At 38.8% G+C, this 23,604-nt stretch overlaps 1 protein-coding gene across 1 annotated transcript in view; it reads left to right on the top strand.

Annotated features, from left to right (window-relative positions):
• The window catches only part of PDE11A (phosphodiesterase 11A), a 256,941-nt gene that overhangs the window by 89,160 nt on the left and 144,177 nt on the right, over window positions 1-23,604 (top strand). Inside the window, exon 5 of the mRNA XM_084893080.1 lies at window positions 14,028-14,092. Within this exon, the coding sequence (XP_084749206.1) occupies window positions 14,028-14,092 (65 nt within the window). The remainder of the gene's footprint in view (window positions 1-14,027; window positions 14,093-23,604) is intronic.

The raw sequence follows: 23,604 nt of genomic DNA, 5'->3' as shown, positions 1-23,604 counted from the left end.
AAACAAACTCAGGTGCTGGTCTCGCTTCACATTCACCCAGCAAGGCCCCAGTGCTGATGGGCATGGATTGTAGTCCACACAATGCTCCAAGGTCCTTTTACTGGGAGGAGGGAGCAAACTAGCACCAGAAAAGCGGTGCCCTTGGCTCTTGGAGCCCACACAGTTGGCACTGAGCTGAGAGGGGTGACCAGCCTCAGCCAGCCTGGGCGGTACAGCAGAGGTTTGTCTTGTTGCTTCTGACGTGCAGTTCCCGGGCTCTTTGATTGCTGCCTTGGACCTCTGGACACTTGCACCGAATGCCCAGTTAGATGGAGAAAGCTCATTTCTTCTTCACTGCAGGGGCTCCTGCTACTCCAAAGCCAGCATCAAGCTAGGTCAAGGGCTAAGGCTGCTACACCCCAGATTTCAGGTTCTGTGAAGCCCTGTGGCTCTTTAGGGGAAATCTTCTGGGTGAATACACAACAATATTGAAAATAATGATCGTCATCAATATCCCTTCCTGAAAGTTAAATGTCTAACCCCTCAGCAGCAATTTAATATCTTCGCTGAAAACTCCCTTCAAAGACCAAGCATTGTCTAGCATTTCTGTTTTCATACCTCCGAGAATGATACTTGACTGTACTTAACCTAGAAAAGGTTATTGTCCTTTCCTTTCAGTTTGTGTTTCACAAATAAAAAAAATTAAAAAAAAAACAAAACTTGAGGCAAATTTTGGAGACTTAATTAAGATTGTAAAACTTACAACATTACGTCTTTAAAATTCATATGTTTAAAATTGTTTCGGAATGTTACCCCATATTTTAGCAGAGTTGGGGTTTTCCTATTTCAGCAGGTGTGGTTTATACCAATAGTAGTCTTGCAAGTACCTGCGATTGTGTAAAACTCAGTGGAACCTTGGTACACAGGCACGCGCATGCGCACACCTGCACACACCCCGGCCCATGTTTATGGAGTGCTTCTGGTTGCTTTTTGAAGCACTTGAGTTCATTGAATCCTCACTGCATCCTGATGAGATAGGTGCTATTATCACCCTCATTTTATAGATGAGAATATAAGGCTTAGACAGTTGAATGACTTGCTAGACCTAGAGTCTCCGTCCTCAGACTCTAAGCCCCTGAAAGGAATGGGTATGGGTGGGTGCTCCTTGGTGCCTGGCAGGCTGTGAGCTCTCAGTAAGCAAAGGCAGGAAGGAGTGGGATTCCCTGAGTCACTGTTAAGTCCCTGTGAAGGCAAGAAGCTGAGGGGCCAGGGAAAATCCGGACAAGGACAAGCTCACTGTTTGCTAGTTCAGTTATAAACGGACATGGAAGTGATTTAAACCAGCTTAAAGGGGTCATTCTTGCCAGTCTTCTAACATGGATGGCCCGGCCGGCGTGGATTAGTGGTTGGGTGTTGACCAGGAGGTCATTTTCGATTCTCAGTCAGGGCACATGCCCAGGTTGCAGGATGGATCCCTAGTGGGAGGAGTTCAGGAGGTAGCTGATGGATGATTCTCTCTCATCATGATGTTTCTATCTCTTTCTCCCTCTCCCTTCTTCTCTGAAATCAATAAAAACATGTTTACTTGGATGAGTTATACTATGGTCTTGCTCTTTCCCAAATAAAAGAAAAAGTACAGATGACAGAAATTGATATGGAAAGTGCTGGAGGCAATAGCAGTAGTGACAGCAGTAGCTTTATGCTACAGAGTGTGGAGGGGGTAAAAAACACCAGATTAGATAATATAAGCATAAAGGTGTTGGTATATTACTGCAAGTTTAAAAGACCTTTTAACTCTCACAGTGGAACATTCTGACTGCAGTTGTGAGGATCAGAACAGAAATTCATTCCCCATCATTTCTTCTCTTTGTCTGCTACCCCACACCCTGCCCTCAACATGAGAATGAACTTTTCATCCAGAGGGTCAGGGTCTGGGGATAAAGTGAACTATCAATATATGCAAAAAGAGGAGACTGATCTGCTCAGCTCCTTTTTAGAAGCTGTGGAGATATTTTGCCAAGGCTGCTGCTTGGACTTCAAAGATAATCAAAACATTGCACCCAGACAAAAGAATCAAGTCACCGAGTAGAAGGAATTTATTTTGGTGTTAGACTTTCTTGTACCATTCTCCAGCTAGGAGAAAATGTAGCAATAGCTACAAAGTCCCCATGGAAAAAAAATGTGACTCCACAATTTTAAATCCAATCAAATTTCTATTCAATTATGTAGGCCACAGTAGACATTTTTAAATTAGCAAAAAAAGAGTTTAGCAAATATAGTTCCATGCTGTCCTTCTCAAAAAAATATGAGATATTGAAATCCAGCCAAGCAAGTGATGAAGAAGACATAATAAATGAGACTAGTATTGAGTACTGAATGGCTAAAAATGATGGGTCATATACTTGTAGAAACAAATATAAACTTACATTATAAGCCATTATAATTGTCCTGGCTCCCCATCTCCCCCAAGTGCCACAGGGGCAACAGATGCCTGACCTGCAATGGGTTGCATTTACAAAGAGGAATATTGTGCTTAGAGAATCCACTCCTTTCCCATTGAGTGGTATCATGCCTGCTGTGTGGAGAGAGATATTACCTCATCTCTCGGGTTTGTCCACTATGAACACAATCCTATGAAAGGAACCATATATAAAGAGATTGGGGCCTTGCAGTGTGGGCACAACAGGAAGACTATGCATTCAGGGCTCATGTGCCTCTCGCAATAGGTATCCTGGTTACATGGAGTATTTTAATTTCAATGCGTTACATTTATCAATCTTTCTTTTTAATAGTGCTTCATGGTTGTTGTCCAGTTTTTTTGTTGTTTTTGTTTATTTTTTAAGAACAGCTTTACTTCCATGTTAGAATGACTTTCTCTCATATTTTCCTTAACCCATCTGGTATGTATGGTCTTCTTTATCCACATAGAATTTATTTTTTATATAGTGTAAAAATGATTAGGGAGGAAAGTGGTTTCCAAAAGAGGCTTTTCCCACTGACTTTCCATGACCAACAACAAAACGATGTTGTTCAAATCATTTATAGTCCTTACAGTCTTGTTTCTGATCTGTCATTCTCTGATAGAGCATATTTTTTATATGTGTGTATATATCTATATCTATATCTATATCTATATCTATATCTATATCTATATCTATATCTATATCATCTATATCTATATATCTATATCTATATATCTATAGGTATATAGATATATAGATATAAAAGATTAGTATGCAAAGTGTTTCCTTGGGAGTTCAACCGGAAGTTTGATTACTCACTATGATGTGCGCTGATCAGCAGGAGGTGGTGTGGCACAAATGAAGGCCCCAGCCGGCAGCCGGAAAGCCATGATTGGCCCTGATTACTGGCCAGGCCTAGGGATCCTACCCATGCACAAATTTTGTGCACCAGGCCTCTAGTCTATATAATAAAAGCCTTTGCAATCTTTACAGCAGAACAAGGGGTCACTATGATGCGCACTGACCACCAGGGGGCAGACGCTCAATGCAGGAGCTGCCCCTTGGTGGTCAGTGTGCTCCCACAGGGGGAGTGTTACTCAGCCATAAGCTGGCCTCATGGCTGGAGAGTGCAGCTGCAGCAGCAGGAGCCTCTCCTGCCTCCACGGCAGTATTAAGGAGCAGCAAGCAGGCGGGAGGTAAGGAGCAATGGGTCCTGCTCTGCGAGAGGGATGTCCACCTGCTGGCTTAGGCCCAATTCCTAGGGATTCCAAACTACATATATATATATATATATATATATATATATATATATATATATATATATATATATATATATATATAATTGTCTCAGAACCATTTCCTACCCCACTTTGCAATGCTACTTCTATATTACATCAAGTTTCCACATAATACCTGAGTCTGCTTCTGAGCTTGCTATGTTGTCCCACTGCTCTATGGGTCTTTTTCTGCACCCGTATCACAGTGTCTAAATTTCTATAATTTTAGAATACTCTGGTATCTGATAGGACAAGTCCTCAATGTTGTTCTCCTTTAAAATTGGCTTGCCAGTTTTTGACTTATTGCTCTTCTATACAGGTTTGAAGAGCAGCTTATCATTTATAAAAAACTGTGTAGAGATTTTTATTGAAATTGCTTTAATTCATAGATCAGTTTGGGGGATTTCTGAAAGTAATAGGATATACAAGGGAAAATGACTTAATAAGATTTGTATCTTGTGTAATGAGAAGTCTGCAGGAGGCAGTTCTAGGGGTTGTGCAGCAGTCAGATGATATAATCAAGAACCAGGCTCCGTCATTTTCCTGCGTTTGTCTCAGTGGCCTGCCTCCACCAGCTGGCTCTTAACTCTCACAATCCAGGAGGCTGGCATAGCTCCAGGCATCATGTCCTCAGATAACTATATATCAGGAGAAGAAGAAAGGGAAAGTTCTTTTCACATGTCTTTCTTTTAATTAGGGAGGAAAGTGGTTTCCAAAAGAGGCTTTTCCCACTGACTTTCCATGACCAACAACAAAAAGATGTTGTTCAAATCATTTATAGTCCTTACAGTCTTGTTTCTGATCTGTCATTCTCTGATAGAGCTTTGTTCAAATCATCAGCCTGAGATTTGTCAATATCATCTTGTCCAATTCTGTAGGTTGTTGATTTAGTTACCTATGTTAATATTAATGTGCATGAGTTTTTAAATTTGGGATTGCAGTTTATTTTTATAGGAAACTGTTTTTTGTGTATTTGTTTGTGCCATTGTTTTCTTTCATTCTTTCCTGCGCTCTTCCCAGCCAGTCTAATGGTTTGCACAGCTCCCTGGCCCCTCATCAAGCAAGAACCAGGTCTACTTTGGATGGCTTGGGTCTCCTGGTATGTGATAATATTACACTCGACCAGAGACAGCTTGGTGCCGTTTCTGGAAGTAAAGCTGAATCATCTGTCTCCAAGGAACACTTTGAGACCCCAGACCCCAGTAGGAGCTGACATTCCAACCACTGCTGCCTGCCTTTTTCCAGACTTGGAACACAGCGGGCCCCTGTCTCCAGGCTTGTGTCTTAGAGAATCTTTATTTCCCCTCCTCTCGGGTCCCTCCTTTCCCACCGCTTTTCTCTTCCCTTTTGCCTCTAGATGTCTTTTTTTTTGGTGTTCTCTTTCTGAATTTTATCAATCTTTGTTTTTGGAAGAGAACAGATGTGCACTAGCATGAATTAATAGCACCATCTCTACTGGCATTACATACATTACCTTTTACAGTCAGGATAAAAAGATCATTTCAGGAGAAAAATATGGTCAAACTTTCTTCCTCAAAAAATAACTTGTGCTTTTCTCTATTTCATTAGAATCATTCCAGAGGACAAGAACTTCAAATTACTTTTTTGTGATTTGAATATTTAAAAAAACTGGTCATTGCAGATGTATGATATTTTATGACCTGTCTACATGTGAGGGGGAAGGGGGGGTATAACTTAAATTTAGTTGTAGAACTTAATTTCACACTCTTAACTCAGTGTCTAGAGACTGCATTCATAGTTGTTAAACTGGCCAGTCAGATATAAACTGATCAGTTTGCTCAGTGAATACCAAAAATAGAAATGAGAAATGCCTTTCTAAACACTCTCTCCTGCCAAAATTAATATTTTACCCTCTTTTGCTTCTCGTAAGTGTTTTAATCCATCAATTTCAAGTGACTTTGTCAATGGTATTTTCCACTAGACTGAAAAACATGAAAGGACTGTTCCATCACTAGCTGCTGTCAACATTTAGTCCTTTGAACTGAATATTCCCTGCTAATGTGTCATTCCATGAACCTGTCTAAGCAATGTCTATTGCTTCTCTTGGTTGCATTCTAGCTTATGTATTTAGTATCATCTCTATTTCTTTCCATGTTTAGTCAAGGAAAGCAAATGTAGCTATTTTAATCTTATGTCCTCAGGCACAATCTCCAAACCACTATTTACAAGTGTTCTTTCACGGATCATCCTGATGGCTGGCAGTTGTGTCCAGAACTCCATGAAATACTCTATAGCTGAGCTTATAAATATGAAGCTAGTTCCTGGAGTTCATTTTCTAAATCATGAAACACAAACTATACTTGTTTTCCAACATGTTCCTTAACTTCTTGGTTCATATGAAATACACATACAGTGAAGCCATTGAACTAGATGAGCTCCCTTAATCCAACTCTCCAGAGAAAGAGATAGTGCTGAGACATCGTGCAATTCAATTCTCCCCATCCTAAATGGATAGTAAAAATTGCTCCAGGCTTTATTTTCTAATTTCCTTACTTTCCATTTTCTTATCTTTTTTTCTTTAATTTTCCTTCTCCCTCTAAGATAGCTAACATAAACTCTGTTTGATTTTGTTCCAAGTGTATATATATATATATATATATACTAGTGGGGCCTGGTGCACAAAAATGGAAGGTATCTAAAAATTCTGTTGATTATCTGATGAGTGTATACTCACCATTAATAATTAACATATCAGATTATATGTTTGTATATATTAGTTAACTTTATTAATAGTTATGTCACTATATTAACTCAACTCACATCATTAATCATTTATATTAAATATATATGTTTAACATAAATACATGATTAATGATGTAAGTTGAGTATAAGAACAATGATATAAGTGAAATATATGTATATGTATACATGCTACATATGTGTTAAATCTATGTGTATGGTGTACTTAAATATATACATAAATTTAATATATTTAAATTATATATAGTATATCCTATGTAATAAAGAGCTAATATGCTAATTAGATCAGACAGCAGAACGACCTTCTGGAATGACAAGTGGGTGGGGTTGGAACCACTGGGCCGAAAGGGCTGAGGCAGCTGGGGTTGTGAAGGCCTACTCTTGCACAGATTTCATGCATTGAGCCTCTAGTAAAATCTTTACTAAAAAAAGGATAATATGCTAATTAGACTGGGAGACCTTCCAGACATCCTTCTGGACAAAGCCATGGTGGCAGGGCCAAGGCAGAGGCAGTTAGGGGCGATCAGGCCAGGAGGGAAGAGCAATTGGGGCAATCAGGCCAGCAGGGTGAGGGTGCAATTGAAGGTAGTCATGTTGGCCAGCGGTGGGTGGGGGAAGAGGCAGTTGGGGGTGAGCAGGCCAGCAGGCAGATTGGTTAGGGGTGATCAGACAGATGAGCGAGTCGGAGCCAGAGGTCCCGGATTGTCAGAATGAATACCTGACTGCCAGACATCCCCCAAGGGGTCCCAGATTGGAGAGGGTGCAGGCCAGGCTGAGGGACACCCCCATCCCCACCCCAAGCACAAATTTTGTGCACAGACCACTAGTGTATAATAATGTATATGTAAAATCTCCAACTACTGAACTTCAGTCCCCACTGCCCATCTTCACCACATCCTGTCCCAAATATTCACCACTTTTGAGATTTTGTTTCAGTTAATAAAGTCATGTAGTAACTCAAGCTAAAAACCAGAGTAGTTTCTAAGTCTCTTATTATCTGTATCCAATTTTCTCTAAGTTCTGTTGCTTTTATGTTGAAACATCATTTCTAGGCCCTCCTTCCTATTCCTTCTATTGGTGTGTCTGCTCTGCTTTTTCTTATCCCTGACCTTGACTTCTCTTAACTCTTAACTCATTTCTTTGATCACAAACAGGGCACTCTTCCTTCCCATCAATTCTTTTTTTTTTTTTAATATATTTTATTGATTTTTTTGATTTTTTAAAATATATATATATTTTATTGAGTTTTCTGTTTTTTGTTTTACAGAGAGGAAGAGAGAGTGATAGATAGCTAGAAACATTGATGAGAGAGAAACCTCGATCAGCTGTCTCTCGCACACCTCCCACTGGGTATGTGCCCGCAACCAAGGTACATGCCCTCAACCGGAATCGAACCTGGGACCTTTCAGTCCACAGGCCAACGCTCTATCCACTGAGCCAAACCGGTTTCGGCCCCATCAATTCTTAATAGAATTCATAGTTTTCTTTCTAAAACATGCATCTGCCTCTCTTATGTTTTAAAACCTTTAGTAACTGTCTGTTGTCTACACAATAAAGTTGAAACTGCCCAACATACATGGTCTATCACTTGTGCTATCAACTTAACTTTTGGTTCTCTTCTCTGTCTTCAGCCTTAATCTATTCCTTTCTTTTCTCCCTCACCCCTTAACCTCCCCATGATTAGCTTATGCAGGTATTTGCTCTGTATCTTTTGCACATATAGTTCCAATGAAAGATAAATTAAGGAAGAAATTTCATCCAGGTTATTGCTATATGGAGAACATTCATTTAATAAGGAACATCTCAAGGAAAGGGAAAGGTGTCTTGGGTTTTACAGAAGCATGTAGACAAGAAAGTTATCTGTGCCATTTTTGTGCATCTTGAGGGAATTATGAGGAAGAATGGAGACAGGTCTAAGGCAGGGTGGACCTTTGAGGTTAACTATTTCTGGAAGACAAAACAGTAGGAGGTTTTCTTTATCATTACTGGTTTTTGGAGCACAGGACTGAGGTTAAGTGCAATTCTATACTGACTATTGTCTGCAAACCCTGCCTCTTCCCATCTGTTGTTAGTCTTTCTCTTTTTAGCTCAGTGTCCTTGAAAACTAATCTCGACATACTGTGCCACTTGGGCTTTCTTGTTCTCTAGCTTCCAGTTGAGTTTTACAAACAAGAGGGATCAGCAGAAGATTCAAGGGCAGCAGGAGAGAGAGATTGGAGGTTTTTATTCCCCTGGCTCTTTCTCTGCCAGTTGTAGAGATGGCTGGATTCTTGTAAGGCCCCTTTCCACAGCTCCAATCTCTCCTTCCATGCCTCCTTCTCTCGCTCACACTCCGGTGTGTTCCCCTAGACCGAGGGCTGCTTTCCAAAGCGGCTAGCCCCTACTTCACAAAGTTGCCTATCCTTCTGTAACTAACCCCTCTATTGAGTGCTCTGTTTATTACCAAATTTCTAATTTTGGAAAAATTTTCTCACTTCTCAGCCTAGAGCCCTTTTAAATATACTATATCATGCTGAAATATTACATTTGTGAATTGCTTCCCTTCTATACTATGTTGTGAGCTAGTACCTGGTACATATGATATATGCTAATTGAGTGAATAAATAATTTATCACAAAGTATAGCAGTGGATGTTCATTTAATCATTATTTTGCCCTTATGGAGTAGTCCTCTTATGGAAAAATGGGGGTTAAGAAAATGCTAATTAAAAAGGGGGGGTTACTTAGTTCATTTCTATTTTCTTTGTGGTGGTAGGAATGTCTATTTCAACATGATTTTTTTTTTTGGGGGGGGGGGGAGTATTTTTAAGTTGTTTTTAAAAACGGAAAGGAGATCAGACCAACTAGTGCTTGACAAATATAAAATCAAAGACTTCTGTCCATGGAGCTTTTCCAAAAAACAGGCAGAGATGCATGAGGATCTTTTGTTTACTTTGCTGTGGCATGCACACTGCCTTCCCGGGTGCAGCAACCAGGGCTGGTCAACAGCCAAAAGAGCTCGGAACCACTTTGTTCAGTTTAATTGCTCTCTAAGCCGCTTCTGATATTTCTTTTATAAGAGTCTCTTTTTACTTAGTGTGTATAAGTGTATGTTTATTTATTTAATCTGTGTTCATTTAGTGCATCTACAATAAAATCAAAATTGGATTTAAAGAATAAATTTTTAAAAATTAATAAAACTAAGAACCGTACAATTGGGCCAAGTCACGAATAAAGCAGGCATTTTATTCTTTTTCATTTACGCTTTCATCTGTTTTTATTAGTTGTAATCTCCACAGTGAAACTATATATCCCATTAAATTTGATTAAAAATAGTTCGACTGTTTTTGCTGTTGCTGTTTTTTAACCCAGGTGTCTGACTATAAATACTTTTCTACTTGAATGCATTATGTTTTTAATAAATTTCTAAGAATTATCACACAAGGTGTGAAATTAGGCAACATCGTCTCCAATCCCGTCCTCGCTTATGCCACCAATGGCAAATTTGGGGCTTCCCAAGACCACCCTCAGCCTCGGTAATTTGCTTGAAGGGATCACAGAACTCACTGAAAACTGTTATAGTCATGGCTATGGTTTGTTAGGAAAGGATACAGATTAAATTGAGCCACAGGACTCTGCATGGGCAGAGTCCAGGAGGGTTCCAGCAGTGTAGTGTCCAGGCGTGCTCTCCCAGCAGCAGTGTGTGACAGCGTGCATTAAGTACTGCCAAACAGGGAGGGCCACCCTAGCCTTGGCATCCAGGTTCTTCACTGGAGTTTGATCACCAAAACCTAGTTAGTTACCTCAGTCTCCATCCCCTCCAAAGGTTAACTTATACCCGGTGATCCAAAGACTCCACCCCCAGATCACATTGTTGGTGTGGTTCAGAGCCCTCACCCTAAATCACATGATTGCTATCTGGCTGGCCCAATGCACCTGGGTAAACAAAGGCACTTGGAGAGGTCACCTTTCAGTAGCCAAGGGCAAAGGCCAGACCTTTCTCTTGGTAAGGTTAACTCTATTGACACACAAGATCAAAATCAAGGTGCACAAATCCAGTGTCTGACTTTGATCAACACATCCTGGCCTGGTTGACTGGGGGACACAACTAGTACTCTCCACGTTATGGAATGTTAAGATTGAAATATGCATAATCCTTGGCCTTCCCATTATTTATTAAATATGAGTTTAGGAAATAAAGCAAATAAAATAAAACGAAATGTTTCATCCTGGTTGTTATTTTTTCAGCATGTGATTTATTTCAGAATTAAAAGTTCTAACGCCTTAGAAAAACATGTTTCTTCCTTTTCCTTGTTTTTAAAGTTCCTCTTTTTGCCATGATTGATATGTTTTAGTGGGTAGAGCATTAGCCTGACCACCAAAGGTTCTCGGGTCTGATTCCTGGTCAAGGGTGCATTGCCTAGGTTACAGGTTCGATCCCTGGCCTCGGTGGGGCTTCTTCAGGAGGCAAACAATCAGTGTGTTTCACATTGATGTTTCTCCTTCCCTCCCTTCTTTCTACTCTACCATAAAATCAATGGAAAATTTAGCCTCAGGGCGAGGATTAACAACAAAAAATGTTCCTCTTTCAGATTTCAAGAGTTCACACATTCTTGACATTTCCTCAAGAAGTATTTTTTTATCTTATCCATTTTCTTTATGATTCTAGATCTATGTTTTATATCTTTAAAATTTCAGAATTTTTCTAATCCATTTTTTGTCTTTTTGTAAGCCACTATCCCTCAGCAGTTGAAAAAAAAATGTTTAAAAGATCTTTATTCTCTTTTAATCTTTGGACATCCTACATGTTTGTTTCCTAAGCAAAACATAAACACTTCTACTTTTTATCCTACTATTGTCCTACCATTTTAACTTTAAAAATTATTTAGGGTGTACTGGTAGTTTGAGGGATTTGTTATCTGATGATAGCAAATAGTCTCTCTGTGGCTCCTTGGCCTTGTGAGATCTAAGAATATTCCAGGGAGCACTAATTTTGAGGAGACAGAACAAATTAAGCTCTTACCATAAAGTAAGCTCCATACACACAGGGATTTTTGTTAAAAAAAAAAAAAAAAAAAAAAAAAAAAATATATATATATATATATATATATATATATATATATATATAGAGAGAGAGAGAGAGAGAGAGAGAGAGAGAGAGAGAGATTGATTTCAGAGAAGAAGGGAGAGGGAGAAACAGAAACATCCATGATGAGAGAGAATCATGGGTCAGCTGCCTCCTTCACACCCTATACTGGGGATGAAGCCCACAACTCCGGGCATGTGCCCTGACCGGGAATCGAACCGGGGACCCTTGAGTCCAAAGGCTGACGCTCTATTCACTGAGCCAAACTGGCCAGGGCACACACAGGGATTTTCTCCCTACTTTTACAGGGCCTATTGCTCAACTGACACATAAAGACAATACATATTTGCTATGTCAAAACACTGCTTTCAAAAAGTTAAAACCCTAACCTTTGCACAAATCTAAAGCAAGATTTGTTGAATTCACTAATGAGAGAAACCAGCAATGTGGTAAAGTCAGTTCTAAGGCAGGCCCTGAAAGAATGCTGGCATAAGACTGCTAGGTTAGATTTTAAAAATGGCTGCTATCATCCAGGCAATAAAATTGTTACTATGGGCTTATCTTTTCTACTGCCCTCAAATCATTTTCATTTCTATTATACTTCTATAATCCACGTGCATAGCTATAGGACCAGAAAAGCCTTTGTGTAACATCAAGCTGTGAGGACCATTGCCTCAGCGGATCCCAGTGCTCACTTTGAACTTGTGCCTAGTTGTTGCCCATTCTGGGTCCCCCTCCTCAACATGTGTGTTCAAGCGATAGACCTCGTGATGAATTCCCCAGTTTTCCTCTTTCCTCCCTTCTGTTTGACCCAGCTCCCTTTAAAATACCAAGTGATAGTGTTTCCTGACTGCCACAAGCTCCCCTACCCATGACCCTCAATAAAGGCACACGGCCCTTACTCTGCAATTTCGCTGCCTGCAATGGCCAAAATTTGGACTTTGGGTGAAGGGTTGCCTACATATATGTCTGGTGCCTGTGCTGGGATGCTGGCCAGAGAATCCACATGTGGCCTGTGGACTCAGAGTGTTGGACTTCTCACATGGTGACTCAGGGGTCCAGGCTCAAGGATTCTATCAAGTGAGGCAGAAACTGCATCACCTTTGATGACAACCTCAAAAGGCACATACTTCCAAGTATTTTATTGGTCAAAGTGGTGAGAAACCCGTCTAGATTCAAGGAAAGAGAGAGGATAGACGTACTATTTGGTTGGAAGGTGGCAGGGTATTTTCATGGAGAGGGATGTGGACTAGGAGACATTGTTGTGACATCTTTGGGAAATAGAATTTGCCACATTACACTGTATAATGAAATATGTTTTATAGACCTCAAGATTATTTTCTTGCAGTTGAGCTATTGTTTCTGCTCTGCATTGAGCAAGTCAGATGCAATTTTCTTTGTGATGCCTTTTCTTTTATATTTTTCCTAATGTTGCATTTTCTTAGTTTGGGTTCATTACCTCATGGATAAAGCTTTTTAAATATTTAAGCGATCTCCAGTTTCCAAGTCGTTTTCTCAGGTGCCCATCAATTCCCCGCAAGTGGTTAATTTAAAAGGTTTTTGAAGCATGACTGCATCTGGCACAGGCAAATCTAAATGTCAACCTTGGAAGCATCCAGTGACTTTCAGATGATTCCTTTCTGTGTAAGGACTCGTTTTCTATCATGAAGCTTATCTTGTGAAAAGGGGACAGGAACAGTGCCTTTCCCACTCACCATGTTTAGAGTGAAGAAACAGCTGGCCCCCCAGAGCATGCGAACTTGTTTCACTCCCAATTTCCCCATCTAGTTGTACGAAACTGAGGATGAAAATCCCTACTTTGCAGAGTTATAATAGGGAAATTAAAGAAGCTTCTGACGTAGGGCATGCTTCATTTTAAGAGCCAATGGTAGCTAATAATAAGAGCTACCATTACATTTTCTGTGTCCATACATCCTTTCAATGTAATAAATCTTGATCAAGCTCTTTCAGTGAGTGTGCTGGTTTCACTGGACAGGTTAGTGGGGAAGTGTCCACACTGAGGATGATCTGTGAAGAAAGTGACTTCTTCTTAACTGTTGGGCAGTGGCAGCAAAATGTTCCCTTGAGAGCCATGATGAAGGTAACTTCAGGAGCTTGAGGTTAACAGAGGCATCCTTTTTAAAAGGTGGTTAACCTTCATGGATGTTGATTGGGTTGATAAAAGGACAGTAAAAAAACAAACAAACAAACAAACAAACAAAAAAAAACGGTACTCAAATGAGATGTCCCCTGCCTGCCCACCACAGAATAGTACTCACCTTATTGTAAAATATATACATAGTTAGTAAGATGTAATAAAACTTTGAAATATAAGTTATATAAGAAGAAAACACAAAATGTAGGATAGAATTTTCTTCCGTCCCTTGGGGTTTCGTCATTTAAAAACCCTCTTTAATCTCCAATTGTTGTAATGGCCATTATAAAGATTAACACTGTTTACTGCATTGTTTTAACCTGTGAGAAAGCCTTAATTGACTTGAATTTGTTGTCTTTCGTGTGGCAGGTGGTGAAGTTTACCAAATCCTTTGAATTGCTGTCCCCAAAGTGCAGTGCCGAAGCTGAGAACAGGTAGGGCGTGTGAGTTTCAGGTTTGTCTTTTGATTCTTGTGTTCTGTCCTTGGGGTTGGCAGCATTGCATACATTCCTTGAGGAGAGGGGTTATTCTTTTTTTAAACCAGCAAGTACAGCCAAATATCATCACTGTTCTGTCTTTCAGGCTTAAACAAAAACTATAATTTAAAAGTACATGTGTATGAATGAAGTCAATTTTTAGATATTTCCTAACTACACAGACAAGACTATTTTTCTGCTTTATTCTGTCCTTCGTTTCTCTTCCTTTTTTGTTTCCTTATATCTGGGTAACAGCATCCCTTGGGGAAAAGGAGTGAGAGTTTCTAGTCATTCACGTTTTTGTCTCTAATGTATCTTTGAGGCACTAACAGGCTAAAAGTAAGGATTGGGAACAATGAGTGACTTTCTGTTAGCTTTGCACTGCCCTGAATAATAGCTAGGCTGCTTCAAAAATGTATTCTCTTTATTTTTGTCATCTCTAGAGGAAAGGCTAAAAATAGTAAAATTGACCAAAATGCAGAAATATGGAGAAAGACAGGTAAAGTGCTCAGGACAGCATGATGATGATAATGATGAAGCTGATACTAATGTTAGCAATGCAGCCTTCATTTGTTGAGTGCTAAGTACAGCAGGTACTAATCTAATCCCCAAATAATCCTGTGAAGTAGGCATTGTACCCTTGCATGACAGAGGAGAAAACCAAAGCTGAGAGAATATCTACTAGGTTAATATTTCCCAAATCTTGCTCATCATTTAGAATCAAACTTGGAGAACTTGGTAAAAACTAAATTCTCAGGACCCAAACCAAGACATTTGATTCACTATGCTGAAAGCGAAGTCCTAAAGATCTATGTATTCAAAAGGCTCCCTGGGTAATGCCTGTTTCAAGGGTAATTTGATTTTATACATCATTGCCTTTGAGTTCAGAAATAGAAATCAGTAAATTAAAATGGACACTTTATTCAGTTACTTCACTTTTCATCAAGCTCATGAAGTTTAAAAGAAGCCTTTGTTACATACTGTATAATTCCATTTGTAGGGCATGCCTAAGAATAGAAAGCAAGCCAGGAGTTGTTAGGAGCTGGAGCTGGAGACAGGGGTTTACTATGAAGTGGTACAGGGGAATTTTGGGTTGTGATGAAACTATTCTATATTTTGCTTGCGATAGTGGTTGAGCATCGACATATGAACCAAGAGGTCACAGTTCGATTTCCAGTCAGGGCACAGGCCCAGGTTTCAGGCTCCAGGTTCGGGCTCGATCCCCAGTAGGGTTGAGCAGGAGGCAGCCGATCAGTGATTTTCTCTCATCATTAATCTTTCTCTCTCTCTCCCTCTCCTTCTCCCTTCCTTTTCCTTCTCTGAAATCAATAAAAAAAATAATTTAAGAATAAGTGGAAAAAAAGGGTAAATTTTACTGTCTATAAATTACACTTTAAAATGGGAAACAGAAACCTTTTTAAGACCTTTTTGTTTTTTGTATTTATGTTTAATTCTATATATAATGTTACCTAATCTATACCTAAAATATATTTATACATAGAAAATTACTGATGGTTTATACAGCAATTTTCCTAAAATTTTAATGTAAAATCATTAAATATATTGGGAAAATATCTATTCATGCTTACTCCTTTACCTAGTCATGGCCTCAAATAAGTTATCTCTTTCATATATGAGGGGGCAAAGATTTATGGAATTATTAAAACACATTTGAAGTCCTAATACTTCACTGTTGTTCTTTACTATGCTGTTGATTGTATCCTCATAGTCACTGCAGAATTAAATATTCTTGGTCTTTTGATTATTTTTAATGCCCAAAGGACTGCCATGTCAAAATGAGATGACCTAAGGCCCAGACTGCCCTTGGAAAACTTTCTAATAATAAAGAAAGGTCAGATTGTCTTTAAAGAGACATTTGAAAAGTGCCTTTGAACTTTGACATTATGAGATAGTCCTCTTAATCATTCTATTTATGGCCTTTAAATTAATGTAGACTGTTCATTTATCTCAGAAGACCTTTCCTGCATTGTCTAGTAATTTTCCTCTTGTAGATATGGGATCCTTCGGTCATTTGTTGGGAGTTAAAGGGAAAAAGACAAGTGGCTTTAGCATTTACTTCGCCAGTGGCCATGGAAGAGACATTGAAATAGGCTATTCGTCTACACATCACAGCTTGCTCTCAGCACCTTGTAAATCTCTCCTTAAACTTTCATCACTTAACATCTTCACTATAGGTAATGTTCATTGGATACATTAGTCCTCTGGTTAGTGCCTGTGGCTTCATTCACCAATGTGTTAGGGTACCATTTCAATTCTGATGAACTCTTGTTTAAGGCTTGCTGAGTTTTATATGGTCCTTGAAGACTTTTCTAAAAACTGGTTTTGTTAATAAAGAGATATTTTCTATAAATTCATTTCTGTTTATTTTCTTATGTGACTAACTTCTTTGTCATGCCCAGTTTCCTTTTGGTCTCCATATAAGTAATACCAAATCCCTAAACCATGGCCGTGTAGCTCATTTCATGAGAGCATCAGCTTGATATGCTAAGGTTGTGGGTTCAATCCCAGGTGAGGGCACATACAATAAGCAACCAATGAATGCATAAATTGGTTGCTGACTGTATGTGGAACAATAATAATATTTCTCTCAAATCATAAACAAAAAGTAATAAATAAATAAAATCCACAACAATTCCATCAGTGATAAGATTAAATTATCATATCATAATGGGCTTCTTCCACTGATAGGGAGTTCTGATTGTTAGAAAGGCAATTGAATTACATTTCTACAACTTCCACTTGTTTGTTCTAAATTTGTCCATTGGAAATCATTATTCTTTGGTTAATGTTATTTCTTCATTCACTAGCCACATATTCAGTACCTACTCTGTGCTGGGTACTCTGATAGTTAATGGGGCTACAGAGAATTTAAAATATCAGCAGTCTCAGTCTTCAAGGATCTCAAGGCCAATTTACATGGGTGGGAGTAGGTTAAGAATATAATATAAGCATAACCAGATTTGCCTGGCCTCCAGACCATGGCTACAGAGTCCCATGATAATGCATACTTGGCTGTTTGGTCATTTTCTGCTTATAGTTTAAAACCCACAGTCCCTTGCCAAAGCCAATCTGAAAGTAGTTCTGAGAATCCCTGAGATTAAAAACAAAAAAAACCAGTTTTATTGTTCATTCATCATTTCTTCCAAGTACCTCCCTCTAGACATGGCAGAACAACATCTGCTGGGCTTCCTTGACCACTCCAGAATTCCTGTGGGCATAACTGGACTCCTCACCAGTATTGTGTCCCCAGAACTATCTCCAATGCACTAGTGACCTTTCCAAACCTGAGCAAGACTGGGTAATTCGTGCAAAAGCAGGAAGAAAGCTCACTTTCCCTACCATGCATTTCAGTTTGTTGTATGGCCACAACACAGCCCTTTTGTTGAGCTCACTTGCAGGAGATAATGGCATTTCACCTGTTGCTTTTAAGATTTTCTGTTTGTAATTGGCATTCAACAGTTTGATCAGGATGTGTTAGGTATGGATCCCTTAAGTATGAATTTATCCTACTTGGAGTATGTTGAGCATTTTGAATGTATAGATTAATGTTTACTTTAATCAAATATGGGAAGTTTTCAGCCATTATTTATTCAAATATTATTTCTGCTCTCTTTCCTCCTGTTATGCATATGTTCATAGGCTTGAGGTGTCTCACATATCTTTGAGACTCTTCCTTTTTATGTATTTAATTTTTCTTGTTCCTAAATCTAGGTATTTTCAGTTATCCTAGCTTCAAGTTTGATGATTCGTCCTCTTGGCTTCTGCTGTTGAATCCTCATAGTGAATTTTTCATTTCAGTGATTACACTTTTTAATTCCAAATCTATTACTTGGTTCTTTTTCAAAATAATTTCCATCTCTTATTAATATTGCATATTTGGTGAGACACTATTATCATATTTTCTTTATGTTTTTTGATATGATTCTCTTTAGTATTTTTTAACAATTTATAGTAGCTAATTTAGAGTCTGTGTTTAGTTTGGGCTTCAGGGACAGTTTCTTTTGACTGTGTGTGTGGTGCGGGGGTGGGAGTGGATCACTGCTTTTTTCCTGTATACTTTCTAATTTCTTTGTACAGCTCATTTTTTTTTTCTGGTTGAAAACTGAATATTTTAAATAATATAATGTGGAAACTCTAGAAATTAAATTTGTTCCTCACTCCATTTAGGGTTTGTTGTTGTTTCTATTTATTGCTGTTTGTTATTTAGTGACATCCCTGAACTATTATTTCTTGTGGTGTGGCAACTGAATTCTCTTCTTGGTTAGCTTAATTGTCAGCTAATGACTCAACAGAAATTTTCTTGAAAGCTTTGAGCCAGTAAATCTTCTAGCCTTGCTGAGGAGATCTATGTGCATCTGTGGAATACCTTCATTTTTTTTTGACACAAAGTTCACTTAGCTATCACTTTCAGAATTTCACTTACAGAATTTCAAGGTCAGCCAGAGTTGAGAGATTAAGGCCTTTCCTGAGCATATTTACAACTCTACTGTGTGCATGCCCTTCTAGATTTCCAAAAATATGTCAGAGCTTTTCAAAAACCCCTAGGAATATTTTATTCTCCTGCTTCTTTTTATTTTTTTGGTCAGCTTCTTGTCAGTTAGCTGCTGCAATTGTTACGCCTGCCTAAGGCAATTGCTGGGTTTCTGGGTTCTAATCCCCACAAATGCCCTAGGGATAAACTCTGTTCTCCATAGGTCAGGTGGAATAAAAGCAAGCTCTGTGAGTGGAGATTTCCATGGAGCTGCCAGACAGGTCAAATAATGACAGTTATGTGGGGATAGGACTGGTGGGAGCTCCAAATCAGTTTTCTCTGTGCCAGTGGCTACTAAGCTGCTGTTTTCCACAGCTAATATGATTATGAGACTGTTGTTTTCACAGCTTCGCTAGAGCTAGGAAGGGCTGATGGCAGAACAAGTTAAAATACCACAAAACTTGCTGTCCTTACAAAGATTCAGCTGTTTTTGTTGACTAAACACTCTTTGGATTTTTGCAAGCTCTTCCTTAATTTCTGGAGTTCTCAAAAAGTTGTTTTTGAAAATTTTTGCTAGTGTTACCACTGTTTTTATGGAACAACAAATTTTCAGTGGTTTCTACTCTGTCAATTTGGAAGGCTTCTCCTCTTCTTTTTAATTTCTGTATAACCTAGAGCTGTGGTTGGCAAACTGAGGCTCATGAGCCACCTGCGACTCTTTGGCCTCTTGAGTGTGGCTCTTCCACAAAATACCACAGCGTGGGCTAGTCTATTTTGAAGAAGTGGCGTTAAAAGAAGTTTAAGTTTAAAAATTTGGCTCAAAAGAAATTTCAATTGTTGTACTATTGATATTTGGCTCTGATGACTAATGAGTTTACCGACCACTGACCTAGAGTAATAAGAGAATGTTAGACACACTTGCATACTGATATAAGACATTATTTCCACAGCATATTATGAATGTATCCTCTTTCTTCAGCCATCTTCTGCATGGATCTTCTTTCTTGTACTGTGCTAGGGAACATGAATTGGATATTTTTTTTTATTAAAAAACTATGGTATCTAATTTAAGGAAATAATAAAAACCTTGAAAACATTACAAATTAAAACAGCACCCACTACCATCAGTCATCTTGGAACATAAGCAAGATTATGTTTCTATGTAACTTTAACAAGAACATTAGGATATTTTATTTTATTTATTTATTTTTTTTTACTGTTCATTGTCTGACATATTCAGGACCGCTGGACCTCATTATACCAATATTTACTGTTCCTGTTGAAGAAGAGAGATCCAGATGCCCCTGGAGGCTCATTTCCACCCCCTTTCAGTTGTTTAGCAAAGAAGTGGCTCAGCAGGTCTGAGTTAGCTCAATGGAAGAAGACAAGACTGTTCCAGACACTGAGCTCTGAGGCTCCCTCTCGGCATCAAGGCCACTTCTTTTTTATTTGTTTTTATTTTAGTGATTTTAGAGAGGAAGGAGCAGGGAGGGAGAGAGAGTTAGAAACATCAATGATGAGAGAATCATTGATCTGCTGCCTCCTACTGGAGATCAAGCCCGCAACCCAGGCATGTGCCCTTGGTGGGAATCGAACCTGGGACCCTTCAGTCCGCAGGCCAATGCTCTATCCATTGAGCCAAATCAGCTAGGGCCAAGGCCACTTCTTTACCAGCTCCATTGTTACAGAGTTATTCAGACACTTCCTGCAATCTGTCCCTAAAAATGCACAGAGTGTTATGATTTTGGGATGTTTCTACTGAAACTCTTTATATCTGACCTAACCACACCTCTCAGGGAACCATGTCACTGTGATACTTCTGGGCTTGCATGTTCCTTCCCCACTCCCCAAATAACCTCATTTCCCAAAACCCTCCACCACAGTAGTGTGTATGTATCCATGTCCCATTTGTATGTTAATTGTAAAAACTAAACATCGTGAAGAAGAGGAAATATTTGTCATAAAGTTGTATCCCTTTCAAACTCTTAAGAATCTCAAGGACACATATTTCCCAAGCATCTAACATTTACTTCAAAGATATGTAATTTCCTTCTTTTCTTTTTCATGCATTTGAACATGAAAACTCAAACAAAAGACAAACCCTTTCATTACCCCCGTTCATTTCAGACCAGTAGGCTTGTCATTCTAGTAAAACTGTCAGGAAGGAGAATGAAGGCTATAAAAACATTCTATGAACAACAAAATGCATGAATAAGCACTGAGATCAAGCATAATAGAGTAGCATATGTGGGTCAGCTGTCCTTTAGGTTAAGCTACATAGTAAATAGAATTATGGCAACTCAGAATGGCTTTTGTATTTGATTCTTTTACTTTCAGTGGCCTCTCATTTAACATGCTTTACTTAATATTTTCACACAGGGAGCCCACTCTTCCATTTCTGTTGTGTAGACATAGGCCCAGGACTTGTTTGAGAAGATATGTCCTCAATCCACACCAAGTGGATGGAGATGGCGGCAGTGTTTCCAAGGAGAGGTGCAGAGGAACACTTGAACATCTAGCAGGATATAATTCTAACTGTGTGCTCTATTATCAGTGGTTTTGCCAGTTAGCATATTGTCTCTTCAGCACCTCTCCTTATCTGACAATTATGCCATGGTAAAAAACAGTAACATCTCTCCTGCCCCACAAAATGAAAGGTAAAACAGGATGTGTCTTACCTTGGTGTTTTAATAAAAGAAATATTAGTATATTTGTGGTATAAGGAACTCATGGAGAGGTTTCTATGTGTCATGCATTCTTCAACATTATATTATTATATCCTCAAAACAGCCCTATAAAAATGGATTTTATTTCTCTTATTTTCCATTATGGAAACTAAGAATTAGAGTTACTAAACTTTATCTGTAGTTTCACAGCTAGGAAATGTTGGACCCAGATTAAAAAAAAAACAACAACAACAGATTTGCTTGGCTGTGAAACCAAGCAGTTGTCCCTAGATGATGAAAAATTGTAGGCACCAACCACTCTCAGCAATGCCGAGAGTCACATTTCCCAAAGTGACACCAACTACATGGAGTAGTAAATCTCATCATTCTAATAGTACAACTTGAGGAAATGAAGGGTAGAATGTGTGTTCTTTAGTCACCATGTCTTAATTTCTGATAACACAGAATGCTTAAAATGAAAGAAGAGTATGATGAAGTGTCCTCAGGCAAAACTTTAAAAGTCCAATTATAGGTCATGGAAAGCTTCAAGGAACTTCTGCAACTTGTAGCATCTTTCTCTCCTACCACAGTGTAAGAATTGACAGGCTGCTTTTGCTTGCTAATTAAACTTGCATTACCTTTTGTGACTAAAAGACTTGTTTAGTAACCTTCAAAGATATACTGAAGCCAGTAGGAGATTATTAATGTCCCTGTTTTTGGTGTTTGAGAGTCTCCTGCTGAGGTCCTAGCTTTGAGTCCCACTGGTATTGACTTAGTTTGTTAATCTCCTAATTGAAAGACAACTTCAAATAATGTTGCCTAGCGTGAGGCTTCCAGAAGGGCCCAGGGCTTACCTGAGAAGAAAACATAAGGAACAGAGTTTGTCTTTGTGAACCAACATTCAGATAGACCTCTTCTGAATGAAGCAAAGTGGCGAATAGTACAGGCACAACCTATAGATCAAAAATAAGTTTTTGTTTGCAAAGCATAAAAATATCTGTCCTAAAGAGTACTTGAAGCCGAAACTGGTTTGGCTCAGTGAATAGAGCGTCGGTCTGCAGACTGAAAGGTCCCAGGTTTGATTCCGGTCAAGGGCATGTACCTTGGTTGCGGGCACATCCCCAGTAAGGGGTGTGCAAGAGGCAGCTGATCGATAATTCTCTCTCATCGGTGTTTCTAACTCTCTATCCCTCTCTCTTCCTCTCTGTAAAGAATCAACAAAATATATATATTTTTTAAAAGAGTACTTGGAGTGTCTGATTTTTCACCTCTTTAAATCCTACCTCCAATGGAAAATGCTCAAGCTGTTAGAAGGCAATTGACAATGAGAAGATAAATTGTGCCTATGTTGAACCTAATGTTCCTAAACCAAGTATCTATTTTTAGTTAATGATGACAATTTTTATTAATGATTGTTAGCACATTGAGGAAAGTGTATTAATTCAATTTTGAAAAATCTGAGGTGCTTGGGGATAATCTGAAAGATGTATCCAGAAAGTACTTGGAGATATATATATAATATATATATGGAATTTAGGACTCAATGGGCTGCTGATATGGATGTAGGAATCATCAGAATATGTGTGGTTGTGGATGCAAAATATGTTCATGAAATCACACAATATATTGCTTGACCTCTTCCATTGTAGCTTTATTCATCACTTCCACTGTGCATCCTGTTTTAGCTCTACTGTTAATCATATCAGTACAGAAAACCTCACACTTCTAAAGCTTTACTCATGCTGTGGTTTTGTCTGAATTGTTTTTACTTTCTCTACCAGATGAACTCTTACTAATCCTTTAAAGACCAGCTTAGACCAACTTCTTTTGTGAAGTGCTTCCCCAAATACAATTCCCAACCCCACCAGAATTGATCCTTCTTTTTTCTGAGAATTAATTCTAAAAACTACTCAAGTTTATCTTCATTCAGTTCTCTGTGTTTGAACCTTTAGCTAGGGGGTTTTTCAGGCAGCCAAGGATGGTGAAGTTAGTTGTTTTGCGGTATTTTATTTTGTCTTGTTTTGCTTTACTTATATCGATTTTTCTCCTACATTCAGCAACTACATTCAACCGTGAGGATTCTGTCTACCTCACTGACCCTCACTTCAGGAGCAGCCATATTTTCTGTAATAGGGCAATTCCCTTATCTCCACAGTCAGTATATTTGAGCTCACAAAGCTCTGTTTGAAGTCAGTCTGAGTCTCCCACTTGGAAGCAAGATGCCACTGAAAGAGAATGTAAACTAAAGCCCTTCACAGGAAACTCATTTAAAAACCTAGTACATCTTCCTATGCACCTGGTTCTAGTAAAAA

Source organism: Pipistrellus hanaki (genome assembly GCF_964339955.1).
Source record: "Pipistrellus hanaki genome assembly, chromosome: 8".
Lineage (NCBI taxonomy): Eukaryota > Metazoa > Chordata > Mammalia > Chiroptera > Vespertilionidae > Pipistrellus > Pipistrellus hanaki.
This window is presented reverse-complemented; position numbering and strand designations above follow the sequence as displayed.